Source organism: Orcinus orca, chromosome 3 (assembly GCF_937001465.1).
Source record: "Orcinus orca chromosome 3, mOrcOrc1.1, whole genome shotgun sequence".
Taxonomy (NCBI): domain Eukaryota; kingdom Metazoa; phylum Chordata; class Mammalia; order Artiodactyla; family Delphinidae; genus Orcinus; species Orcinus orca.
Genome location: NC_064561.1, coordinates 58,290,578 through 58,305,392, shown reverse-complemented (window position 1 = coordinate 58,305,392; position 14,815 = coordinate 58,290,578). Strand labels below are relative to the sequence as shown.

Genomic DNA, 14,815 nt, shown 5'->3' with positions numbered 1-14,815 from the left:
CACACCTGACTCCCTCTGGGCCTCACAGGCCTCTCCCTGGACCTCAGTTTCCCTCTGCAGGGTGAGGGGTTTGGCCCACATGATCTCAAAGGGCCCTTCAAGCTCTGACAGTCAAGATCAGTGCCTCTCAGGTGTGATGCTGGGTCTACCTACATCGTAATCATAGAGGCCTACTGGAAAATGCAGATGCCTAGGTCTCACCCCAGACCCAATGAATCAGAATCTCAGCACGGGAGTGTCAACTTGCAATGCCTTTCCTGACCCTCAGTGATTCTGATGCACAGTTAAGTCCGAGACCCAGTAGTATAGCCCAGGTGAGCAACCCCTGACTGTTCTCAGGAAACAGAGCAGGTCAGGATGGTGACCAGCAGGGGGCAGCAAAGTCCAGAGCCCTCTCTCCAACAGCCAGCTAGCTGCTGTTAACAGGCAGAGGGGGTAAGTTCCCAAGGAAGGAGTACACTTTGTACAGACCTTCTTCTGAAGCTCTCAAGGCACTTTATACACAAACACTCCCCAAGGTATTAAAAGGACCAGAGAGGAAACACCCAAGGAGAAGGACCAAGAGACCTGACATCCAAAGCAGGGCTCTGGGCACAGGCCTCAGAGCACTCAGCCCGGAAATCAGTGCCATGCACCACCGTCTTCCTCCTGCCCATCCGACTCCTCACCCTTCCTCTGAGGAGCCTGGACTTACCGGAGCCTCTCAGCAGCCTGATCCCGCTGCTCCAGGCCCTTGTCCAGCTTGGCCTTAAGGGCCTCATTCTCCTTCCGAAGCTGCTCACACAGGGTCTGCAGGGCAGAGAGGGAGATGCGGGCAAGGTAAGGGAAGGGGTGCACCCCAAATACAGGTTGATGCTAGGGGGCGGGAGGGGCACTATAGCCACGCCAGGTCCTGACACGGTATCCCCTTTGCAATGGCCTCACCCAAGCCCTCTTGGGATAGCAGGAGCCAAGCCACAGGGCTCACCCAGGCTCCTCTCTGCATCCTCTCCCTCAGGAGCCAGCCATGAGGACGCCGGACCAAGAATCAGCCACAGCGCCTTCTGTTCCTCCAAGGCAGAGAGCACCATCCCTCCTCCTCCTTCACTGCTGTTCCCACAGCCTAGAATGCTCTTCCCCACCAGCCTTCCCCTGGCTGACTTCTACTCCTGCTTCAAGTCTTAGCCTAAACGTCACCTCCTCCAAGAAGTCCTCCCTGACTCCCACATCTCAGGTGAGTTAGGTCACCTCCATTATCCTCACTCACAGTCCCCTGCTCTCAACCTTCCTGGTACCTCTGACAATTACAGCTAAAGAACCATCAGTGTCGTTACTTTCTTAATGTCCCCCCCACCCGACTAGTCCATGAATTCCCAGACGGCTGGGATCCTCTTGCCCCTCTCTTGTCCACTGCGGGATCCTCAGCCCAGGGCCCAGCTCAGCTCGACACTTTGTTGAAGGAATGCAGGACTGATGGGCTGAATGGACCTGAGTCGTAGTAGGCCTAGAGCTTAGGCAATCTGGAGAGTACTCAAGGCAGCCAGGGAGCAAGGTTGTCAGCCGGCAAGTCAGAAGACAAGGCATCGGGTCAAGACCTCACCAATTCCCAGTGTGGCTCAGGATTCCCTCACTTCTGAGACACAGTTAGTTCCCCCACCCACAAAGTGGGGCAACTGCTCCTCCCCTGCCTCCTTTATAGGGCTGCTATGAGGACAAATGAGACCGGGAGAGTGCAAGTGCCTCGTGAGCTGCCAGGCGCTTGGTAACCTTTGAGGACATGTGTTTGAAGTGCTGCAAGGTGGAGGGGGCATGGAAGATGGGAAGCCAGACTCAGGGCCTCACAGATGGAGGGAAGGGAGGTTCTCACTGGTAAGGGTGATGCACCAGGTCAGTACTAAGCGACTCAATCTCTCAACAAATCCATAGTGAGCACCTAACCCATGACCTGTAAATGGCCAGGTGCTCTTCCACTCACCACCTCAGTGGAGCCTCACAGCTTCCCCAAAGCTACGTAACTCATCTCTATTTTAAATGTAGGCTAGTGCACGTGAAATAATGTGCATGAGGTTGTACAGCTCTTGGGAATCACCAAGGGGATTAAACTCCATCTGGCAAATCCTAAATGGTACCCCTTTCGCCTGTGATGAAAGAGCAGAGAAGGGAGGTGGCAGGCTGTGAGCTGGGCTGAGGGCAGAGACAGTGAGCGATATTCACCAGACCTTCTACCCGCTCCCTTCCATGTCCATTTCCCAGACTTGCTGTGACCATGTGACCAGTTCTGGCCAATGCAAGGTGAGTGGTAGTGAGAAGTGCCACTTCTGAGCTGGCTCATGCACAATCCTCTGGTCTCTTTTTCCCTATCGCTGCCAAAGGGCACAAGACGGCTGGGGCCTCAATGTGATTGTGGAGCAGAAACAAGCCCCTGCCACACAGAATATGAGGAAAAACTTTCATGTTATCCAGGGAGATTTCAGACTTGTTTGTTTCCACAGCAAAACCGAGCCCTTTCTGACTAACCCAGGAAAGACTTGAGAAGGCTGGATGGAGAACAGAGCCTGGAACTGGTGAGTGGTCAGACATGGAGGAATAGAACACCATTATGACTGGCTGCAATGCCCAGCAGAGGCCCCATGCCATACCTGGCCTTGGAAATGCTGAGTGAACTGAGAAACAAATCAGTGAATGAACGAGGAGGAACCAGATTAATCTACCTCCACCCACAGGCTGGGCAAATACCCAGGATGCAACAGCCCTGAGTGGGGCCTCCAGGGAACAGAACGTCCTGCTGTGGTCTCTAAGGGAAGACCAGGACAAGGCCTCATGTGCTGTCCTTCTAGGCAAGAGGCAAACGCTCTGGGCACAAGGCAGACGGAGAGAGGTCGTCACAAAAGTCATCACCTTCCATCAAAGGGGTTAATAGAGCTCATGTGTGAGTTCATTAGTTCATTCATTCATTTGTTCATTCACCAAACATACATTCAGCACCTATGAACTGCCAGACACTGGGATGCAGTGGTGATGACCGACAAGGCACCTGCCCCTCTTGTGAGGCCTACATTCTAGCAGGGAACACAAGGGAAAAAACCAAACACAAAGTAAAGAAACCAACTAATAAAATTATTACAAACTATGGTAAGAGTTAAGAGGGAAACAAACAAGAGCCTGATAAAAAATAACAGTGGGGGCTTCCCTGGTGGCGCAGAGGTTGAGAGTCCGCCTGCCGATGCAGGGGACACGGGTTCGTGCCCCGGTCCGGGAAGATCCCACATGCCGCAGAGCGGCTGGGCCCGTGAGCCATGGCCGCTGAGCCTGCGCGTCCGGAGCCTGTGCTCCACAACAGGAGAGGCCACAGCAGTGAGAGGCCCGCGTGCTGGAAAAAAAAAACAACAACGGTGGGGGCACTTCCCTGGTGGTCCAGTGGTTAAGACTCTGCGCTTCCACTGCAGGGGGCACGGGTTCAATCCCTGGTCAGAGAACTAAGATCCCACACACCGCACAGCACAGCCCAACAACAACAACAACAAAATCTGAAAAAGAATATTTGCGTATGTGTGTATACGTATTTATATATAAAACTGAATCACTGTGTTGCATACCTAAAACTAACACAACATTGTAAATCAACTATACGTCAATAAAAAAATTTTTTTTAAATAACAAGGGTTGGCAGGACCCCTTTTATGAGACCCAGTATCAATCCTTATTTCAAAGCTGAAAAGTTGGCACTCCCCTGGTGGTGCAGTGGTTAAGAATCCGCCTACCAATGCAGGGGACACGGGTTTGAGCCCTGGTCCGGGAAGATCCCACATGCCGCGGAGCAACTAAGCCCGTGCGCCACAACTACTGAGCCTGCGCTCTAGAGCCCGCGAGCCACAACTACTGAAGTCCACGTGCACACGCCTAGAGCCTGTGCTCCGCAACAAGAGAAGCCACTGCAACGAAGAGTAACCCCTGCTCTCTGCAACCAGAGAAAAGCCCGCACGCAGCAACGAAGACCCAATGCAGCCAAAAATTAATTGAAAACAACAACAAAGCTGAGAAGTTGACACTCAAAGTGACCCCACCACAAGCAACGCACCAGGTTCGCCTCCCCAGTGGCTCAGCCTTGACACTCGACATCTCCGGGCCCTGCTGACACCTGAAGGCGGTCTCCCTCGGCCTGGCCCTCCAGCCTCCCAGTGTGGCCCCTCACCCAAGGTGGGGGTGGGAATCCTCTGCTCCCCCCATCTCTCCTCACACCTGTCTCCAGCCTGGACGCCCCTCCTGCTTTTGTCAACCCAGGCCCTTCCCAAAGCTGCACACAGTGGACACCCCAGCACCTCATCCGTCAACTGGGCACTTGCATGTTTGCTGACATGAGTGAGACAACAGGGCGGTGACTGGCCCAGAGGAGGGTCTAGGAAGGAGGAAGGCTTGGAGTTACAGCTCTGTCACTAAGGTGACAGATACTCAGGTCCTGAGCAGGTTTTCTCGGAGCCTCAGTTTCACCATCTGTGATTCCTTCCCCACCCCCAAGCCCTCAAGGCTCAGATCCCCTGCCCAGTGCGGATGAGCCATCACCATAAAACCTTAACAGTGACCACTTTTTGAGCACTTACTATGTTCTAGACTGTACAAGGGGCTTCATTTAATACTCAGAGCAATTCCACGAGGGAGGCATTTCCAGCCCCGTGTTACGAATGGGGACAGGGAGGGACCGAGAGGATAAGTCACTTGCCCAAGGTAAGAGAGCAATAAGGAGTCTACTGGGCAAGGACCATATGGTTCCAAGGCCTGGCCTGGCCTAGGAAGGAAATCTGACTTCATTCCCACAGCACAGGAAGAGTTATAAAAGGAAGCCTCCTCCATTGGGGAGGCAGGTTGGGATGGGAGTTAAGAGCATGGACTTTGGAATACCACAGACCGAGGTTCAAATCCCAGCTGCACCATCTACTAACTGGGGGGCCTTAGGCAAAAAAAAAAAAAATCACCTCTCAAGGGCTGTGGCCCCACCTGTGAAGTGTGGATAATGATGGTCCTGACTCAGGGGGCAGGGACAGTAACATACAAGGGGCCGGCCTCTGTCCCCTCCCTTTCCCCACCTGTATGTGAAGAACAAAGGCAAGGCTGCTGCCAACCTACCACACCCCAGCCTCGAGAGTAACCCCAACCATGAAATCTGCACCACCCACACCATTATTTCCCGGTTTCCTGCCTCTTCCTCGGCCCTTCTCACAACTTCCTTACCCTGCTCACTGCCTTGAACAAGCAGCCCAAGTCGGGTCCCCATCCTCACCCTCGGAAGTCCCCGTGGTACCCTGGACTCGCCAGAAGAGCTGGAGGAAGCAGAGGGGGAACCACATGGCAGACCCCAGGCCACCTTCCCTGGGCCCGGCCTCACCTGCAGGATGGAGGTGCGCTGCTCATTCTTGTGCACCTTGGAAGCCAGACGGTTGAACTCGAGGGCCATGCGGCCCAGGTGTGTGAAGAGCTGGCTGTGGTCAGGCTCCTCGGCGCACACGCTCAGGGTGGTCTCCAGGCGCTGCAGGTGCAGCATCAGGTTGCCGTCCTCGTGGGGCAGGGGGCCCAGCTCCTGGCGGGGGGAGGGGATGCGGGCCGCTCTTCACCACAGTCTGAGTAGGTGCCGCCAGCCTTCCTCCCTCTGCTTCCCCATTCCTCATGACTCAGTTTCCCCCTCTGATCCCAGCTCAGCCGAGGGACATTCTCCAGTTATGCAGGTTCCCTGTCTGGGGCTGACTCACAGGGCAGGACCCGGGACTCCCAGGCCACTGGCTGGCTTACCAGTGCCGGAGCCACCTTCCTCCCACACGTTGGGCCTTGCTGAGTGCCTGTGGGTAAATCCCTCATCCCCAGGGCCTCAGAATCCTCATCTACTACACGTACGCATCCTGCTTCTTCTCTTCTACCCCATAGGGTTCTTATGCAAGTGAAATGACACACGAAAGCAGCAAGCCCAGGAAGGGGTGTCACTCAATACACAGCACTGCTTCTTCAGCTTAGGGAGGCTTGGCCAGCAGACATCAAAACTGTCTGACTGTTATGTGTCTTCTTGGGAGTGGTCCAAGCATTCATCAACTTTTCAGAGGACCCAAGACTCAAAACACGTTAGGAATCATAGATAGTTCAAAGAATCCCAATCTAGCAGAGATTTGAGATAGGAAGCAAACTGTGGGCAATATAGTCCAATCTCAGAATCTATCACTCCCTGTCTCTCTCTTTATCTCTTTCCTCTGTCTAGAACACTCTTGGCAAAGACAATGCCTTAGCTATGCGAACACCATGTCCAAGGACCCACAGGGGTAGCTGACAGCTCACTGCATCAAGCCCCTGCCAGGCGTCCGAGTCCCCCTCTTCCCCTGCCTGAGACCCCACCCATCAGGCCCCACGCCTCTTCGGGCTTCATTCCTATGGTGTCCCCTCTGTTCATCCTTCCCAGCACCCCCGTGTTTCAGCTGCTCTAGCAGGCCTCCCCTACCACTTATGGCAGTCGCAGGCCATCAGAGCTACAGGGAGCCTCCGGGTTCCAGTTTGGAAACGAAGCTTCGGGGAGAAGGAGGCTGCTCAAAGTTGCCCAGTGAGCCGGTGGCAGAGCCAGGACTGGAACGTGGGCTTCCTGACTCTCCATCTATGGCCACTTCCCTCATCTGAACTCTGCAGCAGTGGGAACGCCCTGACAGCCACAGCGTGCCGTCCAGTGAATGCCTCCATAACACTCTTAGCACCTTATTCTATCAGAGGCTCTTCAGTTCTGTCTTCATCCCCCCACTGCCTCTTCCCACACAGGATATGAGGTGGTGAACGGTGCTCTGTTGAAGGCTGGTGAATTGTTTCATCACCCTGACTTCTCCGACTGGCCTACAAGCTCCCAGAAAGCAGGGAGGCTGTCTTGTCTTTGCTCAGCACAGACTAGGCACATGGTGGGGCTAAGGAGGAACCTATTAACGAGGTGAAGGCTGAGGTCATAGAGTGAAATGCTTTCTGAGCAGGGGGGTCTTGCCTCCTTGGCCAGCTTCTCAGAGCCCTTGGGGATAGAACAGGACAAGGGGACAGAAGTTGCCAGGGGACAAAACACAGAACGTTTCTGATACTCAGAGCAGCCCCTCATCACTGAAGGCATGCTAGTGTAAGCTGCATGACAACTTGATGAGGACCTTGCACTGGGGACTGACAGACACAAGATGCAATCAGTGAACTAAAGAGCAACATTTTTTTTTGCCTTGTTAATTCAATATTTTTAATTTAATTACATTTTCACTAATTTTTTGGCTTTTAACTTAAAATTTTAACATTTTAATCAACTATTTGTAGCTTAAAAAGTCAAATTGTTTTACAAGGTTTATAATGGAAACCAGCAGTTTCCTGTCTCACTTCCCTCCACGTCCCAGTTACCACTTCCCAAAGCCATTCACTTCACATGCAAAGAGCAACATTTGTGCCCCAAATCCTTGGTAGAATGAGGCAGTGGTGACCAAGGTATCCGGGAAGGGTTATACCACTTATTGCCTGTATAACAATCAAAAAATCTCAAAGTGAGGAAGGAGGAAGGAGGAGGAGAGGGCAGGACTTGAAGACTTTTGAACAACGTTCCACACCTTTCTCAGTGGTTCTCCAATAAGTCTGCCATTTTAAGAGAAAACAGGACAACACAGTTGGAATAAAGGCAGCAAGTAGGGTAAAGTAGAGAATGAGGATGCCAGGTGGACACCCCAGAGCTGGAGGGGAGTGTGTGTGTGTGCGTGCGCGCATGCGTGTGTGTATGTGTAAGTGCAAGGTGTAGCCTCCTACCTGCATGCCCCAAAGGGGAGCCTGGGAGCAGCCAAGAGCCTGCACAGAAGGGCCACATCTGCCTCAAGCTGTTCTGGGTTTCTCTGACCCTTTCTACCCAGGCTACGAGCCCACAGGCCCAAAGGCTGAGTCAGAGCCTGCGGAGGTGCCCAGCGCTTGGCGGAGGCCAGCGGGGCTGGCAACGTGCCCGGGCTTTCACAATGGTCGGGTGCTTGTGTGGCTCACACGGAAGTCACCAGCCACGGATTTGCATATGTGAGCGAGAAGCACCCCCTGGTGCTGGCCCCTCAAGCGTATCCCTAGTGACTCCGGGGTGCCCAGGGGATATAAGCGGGTCCTGTGCCTCTCACGCGGGGCCAGGTGACTGAAACAGAGAGGAGACGGGGGATATGCCCAGGGACCTGCCGTCCACTCACCATGGTATTTCTGGTGTGGCCACCGCTCTCTGGTGAAGAATGCCCCTCGGCAGGGACCACTTCAAATTCAGAGGAGGTGCTCTGTGCAGAAAAAGGGGGTCAGGGGCTGCCTGAGAGAAAAACGCCTCGCCCGTCCTCTGGGGCCCCATGGCTGAGAGTACAGCGGGGTCAGAGAATGGAAGGAGGAAACCCCTCCTCACGTCCAAGTCCTCTGGGCAGGAGGAGAGCCGGCCCAGGATGAGCTCACAGACCACGAAGCAGGAATGACTCCCAGCAAGTCAGCCCGCAACCCACTGTGTGACTCAAGGTCACATCCCTCTGTGGCCAGTTTCCTCATCTGTAGAACAGGGATACTGGACTAGCTGATTTTAAACCGCTAGCACTTTAGGATCGTATCTTTCTTAATGGCTTTGCACTTTTAAAATGTTTTCATGAACTCCATTTTTTCTCAAAGCAACCCATGGAGTGGTCAGAAGGTTATATCCCCATTTGTCAGATGAGGAAACTGAAGGCATATCATTAATAAATGCAAAAGTAGGACTGCATTTAAGGACTGCAAATCTAACATTCCTGCTATGGCACCAGAGCTGTCTCTTGGGCCTAGGTGTCTCTGACTGGTCACCTGGAGAACACAGACAACAGTTAGTGTGGCCACAGCCATGGTGGTCCTGTGCCAGCCTTGCCAACCCAGCCCCAGAGATCCCAGGGGAGTGGACTGATCTGGGACAAGTCCCAACAAGACATCCACAAACTTGGAGAGACTTTCAGGACACACCTAAATCCAGGGAGGCCAAGGACTCCAGTCTCCCCCACATCACCCAGCCACTCCAAGTAGAAGGTACTGGTTGTGCCACCAGAGGATGGGCCAATGGTCCCTCTGGACCAGCAACTGGCTCTGGGATTGCTGTTAAACCTGGTCGAACAGCAGAAGCCCCATGGCCACCAAGGGCCCAGCTTTGGATCTCGGCGCCACCCTAGACAGTTTCCCTTTCACCTCTCCGTTTCCTCAGCTGTCTGCATGACCTCACAAAATGTTCTTCTCTCTCTGGATCTGATCTGATCTGTGGGATGGAGACTCTAACTGATACGACTGGGACTTCCCTGGTAGTCCAGTGGTTGAGAATCTGCCTTCCAATGCAGGGGACGCGGGTTCAATCCCTGGTTGGGGAACTAAGATCCCACATGACGCAGGGCAACTAAGGCCCCGTGCGTGCGCGCGTGCCACCTACAGAGCCCACGCATCACAGCTAGAGAGAAGCCCGTGCACCCCAATGAAAGAGCCCGCGTGCTGCAACTAAGACCAGATGCAGCCAAATATAAATAAATAAATAAATATTTTTAAAAATTTAAAAATAAAAATATATGATACGACCACCTGGGTCCCTTCCAGTCCTAGGATACCAAGCAAAACTTCTCAAGGCAAATCTGCAGAAGACAGTTTCTGAGCCCCTGTTGAGAAGGGGAGTTCGCTGTCACATCCGCCTACTTTCTGAGCACCGTGCAGTCGATACATGCTTAACATTATGCAACCTAGCAAATGGGAGGAACTCCTTGTACATATCAGGGTCTTCCTGGTAAGATTTAACTCTGACCTTCATTTGAAAATGGGTAAACCGAGGCCCCAGAGAGATTGAGATCAACTTGCCAACATCACCCAGCAAGTCAGAACCCAGGTTTCCTGACCCCAAACCTCTCTCTTGCTGTTCTGCCAATGGGACCTTGAAATCCAGGCAACTTTCAGCCGTGACTCCAAATGCAACTTACACTTGCTGGAGGTTTGGGGACTGGCTCTGGCTTGTCGCTGGGGTGTGCAGGGTCAGCGGGGGTTGCTGGAACATCTGCATCCTTTCCTGGACAATTGAGAAAACATGGGTGAGCAGCAGGGAAAGGGGAAAAGCCCAGATGCTGCCCCCTTAAGGACAGCCTTGGCCAGGAAAGTTCTCAGACAGAGTTCCCTACACGAGTCTGGGAAAATGGGAGGTGGTCCCAGCAGGGCCCGGTAGCCTGGGAGAACGATTGGCTCTGGAATGACGGGGTAGAACCTGGGCAGAGAGACCATCTTCCCTGGATTTGCTGGGAAAATCCCAAGGTGGCCACTGCTCCTTGCTACCCTGGACCTGCCTCAATGATGACAAGGATGACAATTTACAATTAACAAAGTGTTTTTATATTTATTATCTCAGCCAATTCTCAAGACGGCTCTGTGTCCCCATTTTAAAGGTAAGAAAACTGAGGCATGGAAAGGTCACCAACTGGCCCACGGTCACACAGTTGGCAACTGCAGACAGAACCAGGACTCAAACTTAGCTCTCCTTCCCCGAATTCTTGGCACTCTGGCCACAGGGGGCCCCTTGAGGGGAGTTGCACGGCTCCCTCTAGGGATAGGCCCGGCACCCAACCAGGACTCAGAAAGCGCTACTGAATGGACAAGTGGAAGCTGGAAACATCCATTGCCTGCAGAACAGTGGACTCTGTGAGCATCACTTTCCTCCATGTGTCCATTCACTAAATATAGCCAGCAGCCAAACGGAAGGTTGGCACACTGGCATGGGCTGAGACCGTAAGGTGGGGCTGCAGCAGGAGGCATCTAAGCCCCATGTCGGGGGGCACCTTTTCCTCCCTAGACCCAGACCTTGCCCTGGACTTGGAGACATGCCAGGGGAATGCATGGTGATCACACACAGGACTTTAACCCTAAGTCATAGTCAACGCTTTCCTTTAATAGGTAGCATATGGGGCTTCCCTGGTGGCGCAGTGGTTGAAAGTCCACTTGCCGATGCAGGGGACGCGGGTTCATGCCCCAGTCCAGGAAGATCGTGCGTGCCGCGGAGCGGCTGGGCCTGTGAGCCATGGCCGTTGAGCCTGCGCGTCCAGAGCCTGTGCTCCGCAACAGGAGAGGCCACAACAGGGAGAGGCCCGCATACCACAAAAAAAAAAAAAAAAAAAAAAAAAAAAGGTAGCATATGGACCTGACATCTGAAAGACACTGCAGCAGGCTGATAGGCAAACCTAGTTCTTCCACAAGCCTCAGCTTCCTCACCTGTAAAATGGAAGGAGGGGGGCCAGACCAGAGAGCTTCTGACTCAGATGCCAACTCTAGTGACCCAAAGTGGCTGCCTGGAGCATGATGCCGGGCACATAGTAGCTGCTCATTAAATATTTGCTGAATAAGTTACGCTGATAAAGATCCTGAGTCCACATCCTGGGTGCAGTGGATTGTTGTGATCCATTTCTAATGTCTGCCAGGGCCTCAGGACTGCTGAGTCACCAGCTATCTTTGGACAAGGTTATTTTGAAGTCCTTTCCAAATCTGACCTTCTGGGGGATTCTATAGCCAGAACATGACTGGGAGGATGGCCTGCGGCCTACGGATAAATGAAGGAGAGGTGGATTTCTGATTAAGAAGGGAGTCCACGGTTAAGGGATTAGAAAGTAAGGAGTACGGGCAAGGCAGAGGACCGCCTGGGCTCCTCTTGTACCTGTGAGCTCAGCCAGGTGGTCGAAGGAGGCCAAAGAGGGAGACGGCGGTGGGAGCAGCTCACTGTCCTTGACCAGCTCCTCTGCCTTCTGCCGCAGCCTGGACGCTTCCATCTGGGACTCTTCCAAAAGCTCCCCTGGGGAGACAATGGGGGAAGGAGGAATAAAAGGAATTACTCAGTTCAGTGCGCTCGTTCTCCCATCCCTAGCCTCTAAGCCTGCTTCTACCTGGGTTCTGGAGCTGCAGGCCCTGGGTTTCACTCCCTGCATCACCTTGTGGGCTGAGTGGGACACACGTCATTCTAGCCCACAACCAGAAAGAGGCCTGATGAGGAAGAGCCCTGCAACCAGGGGAAAAGGAGCAGAGGGGAATCTAGAACAAACTCCTGGTCCCTGGCACCCTCTTCCTGCCCCACTCCCACCGCACCTGGCTGGGGACTCCACAAGGCCAGGGGCTCTTTTAGGCCCACCATCATGGTCCCGGGGGGCTACCCACAGCCTACGGCCTGCAGTCAGGGACTGCCTGAAGGGAGGAGACCCTCCATAACATCAACCACCCCTCTAGGCCTCGTTTGCCTTCTTTTGTAAGTGGAGACAGGGAAACTCCATCCCTCCTCCCCAAATCTGCCATTCCAAGGAGAGATCTGCCAAGCAAGGAGAAAGCATTTGGAAAATTGGGAGCTGTGCTCACCCCCAAAGCCTAAGCCCAGAGAAGGTGGCAGCAAGGCAAAGGAGGAGTTTGGAGGAAAGAGAGTCCCCTCTGGATGGGGAAATCAATGAAAGCCTCTCATGGAGGAAAAGACGGCATCTGAGCTGGGTACTGACAGATGGGGACCAGTCAGTCATGTGGAGGTAAGCAGGCTTGTTCTGGGCAGTGGCGACAGCTTGAGGAAAAGCCAGGAACAGAGAAACCGAGGGGCCTCCTCCCGCCTTGCTTCAAGCCAAGCTCAGCTCCCTGCTCTAACACTTGGGGACCGTACCCTGGTTGCCCTGGTGATGCCAGCTCTCCCCATTTCTGGTGCTTCTGGAAGATGGGCCATTCTGTTTCCCTGTCTGCTAATTGGGCCTGCCAGCTCCCTCTCCGCCACCCCAGGCCTCCTTCTCAGTCCCTCAAGGTATTCTGAGTCTTGTCATCATGGTTCTGGGGTGCTAGGGACTCAGGGCTGGGAATACTGCCACCGTGCTACAGAAGTACACAAAGACACAGCTGTGGGGCAGGAGGGAGAGGGATGACTTGGGCAGAAGCATATGCCAGCTGGCACTGCAGGCTGCAGGGGGGAGGCTTGCAGGCAAAGTGCAGGGTCTGCTTTACCTAACATCTTTATCCCTTGCATTTTTTCCTTCAGTCTGGAATTCTCCTCCACTAGGCGCTCAAAAGCTGCGGACACCTCGCCCAGAGGTACGCCGCCCCCAGGGTCGTAGATCCGGTATGGTCCTCTCCCTTCCATGATGGTGGCTCAGCCCCTGCCGTGGTGCCCGCCTGGCTGTAAGGACAACAGCAGTATGTCAGGGGGCTGGCCAAGCCACTGAGGCATCCTAGTCAATCAGTGCCCCAGAAGGCAGTCACCATAACCCAGAAGAGAACACAGCACTTCAGACTGCCTGGCCACAGTACAGCAGAGCAGAATAGTCACCTCCTTTGATCTGGAAACTTTGCCTCTATTAATGCAACCTAAGAATGGCATCAGTTTCTTTCAGCAGCCTCACTGTACCACCGGTTCATTTGGAACAGCAGTCAACTGTGAGGTGCAATGTGGAGTACAAGAAAGAGCACTGGCCTTGGAGTCAAAACACTTGAGCTCATGTCCTGTTGACAGGGTCCAGAAGAAGAGGACCCTGCATCACTGCATCCGCAGCACCCAGCATGGTGTTAGCTATGACAGGAATGCCCAATAAACACTTATCAAATGAATAAATAGTCTAGCTATTAACTCACTGTGGGATTGTGGGCAGTCCCTTCCCCTCTTGGAGGAGGGGAAATGAAAGTCTTACACTAAATCAGTGATCTTTAAAATGAAATGTTTGTGACCAAAGGGATAAGCAAGTCAATCCAATCTGAATTTCCATTTATATGTGCACTATCTTTTTTAAAAGAAAGAACAAGAAGAAAACCCCCTGACTAATATTTACTATATGAATTGACACTGTCAACCTCCTCCTTCCAGTTCTAATGAACAGACGGATTTTCCATCAAAGCACCATCTACTTGTGCAGCAAGTGCTCTGCATTACTCTGTTCAATTTCACCAGCTTTATTTCATTTGAAACCACTGTGCAAAGTGATTTCAGAATCCGAGTTCTGTGACTTAGCAGAGAAACTTCTTTCTTGCATTCATTCATTCCACAATTATTTACTGAGCATCTATTCTGTGCTGGGTGCTAGTCTAGGTGCTAGGTAATTATCAGCAAACAAAATAGACAAAAATCCTTCTTGGAGCTTACATTCTAGAGATGGAGGTAGACAAGTAGATACATAGTGAGAGAGATGAACATAGTATTAGGGGTGATAAAAACATCTACGGACAAAAATTAAGCAGGAAGTTTGAGGCAGGGACTTTATAGAAGGAGGTGAGGGAACTAGCCATGCTGATATCTGGGGGAATAATATTTCAGGCAGAGAGAACAGTAAGTGCAAAGGCCCTGAGGCTGAAAAACTGATTCAGCCTCCAGCCCTACAAAGAGCTTACTAACCACGAAAGAGCTCCAAAGGTCTCCACCGGGGACTTCAGAAGGACTTGGGGCCCCGAAACCTCCCTCCCAAGACACACCACCCCCAGGGCCAAAACGATTTCAGTCACGAGTCCTCAAAGGCCCTTTGAGCACCCACAAGTGCTCACTGCAAGAAAAGAGTAAAAAGGGACTAATAATAACAGCCACCATTCATTAACCTACTTGCCAGGCACTGCATTAAGCCCTTCAGATGCATTATCTCAGTCAAACTGCACAACAACCCTAAAGTACATAGGAAATTATCCTCACTTTATAATGGAGGCTTGGTGAGGTTAAGTAACTCAGCCAGGATTACACAGCCAGCAAGTGAGGGCCAAGATGAAAATCCAGCTCCACCTAAGAAAGCCGAGCTGATCACCTGCTGTCCTCACCCAGCTGCCAAGACTCAGGCCAGACGGGCAAAATGCAAGTTCAAGCCTATTTGCAGGG

The 14,815-nt window shown here is 52.7% G+C and overlaps 1 protein-coding gene across 7 annotated transcripts in view; it reads right to left on the bottom strand.

Annotated features, from left to right (window-relative positions):
• The window catches only part of TNIP1 (TNFAIP3 interacting protein 1), a 58,128-nt gene that overhangs the window by 18,033 nt on the left and 25,280 nt on the right, over positions 1 to 14,815 (bottom strand). For 4 of the 7 annotated variants that reach the window (XM_049707807.1, XM_049707806.1, XM_033406692.2 and 1 more), the window contains exons 2-7: positions 12,970 to 13,141; positions 11,660 to 11,794; positions 9,945 to 10,030; positions 8,181 to 8,261; positions 5,360 to 5,551; positions 695 to 789 (exon numbers count right to left, since the gene is read on the bottom strand). In XM_049707807.1, the coding sequence (XP_049563764.1) occupies positions 695 to 789; positions 5,360 to 5,551; positions 8,181 to 8,261; positions 9,945 to 10,030; positions 11,660 to 11,794; positions 12,970 to 13,105 (725 nt within the window). In that variant the 5' untranslated portion in view covers positions 13,106 to 13,141. The remainder of the gene's footprint in view (positions 1 to 694; positions 790 to 5,359; positions 5,552 to 8,180; positions 8,262 to 9,944; positions 10,031 to 11,659; positions 11,795 to 12,969; positions 13,142 to 14,815) is intronic. The other 3 variants (XM_049707808.1, XM_012536952.3, XM_004280334.4) reach the window with 2 other exon arrangements.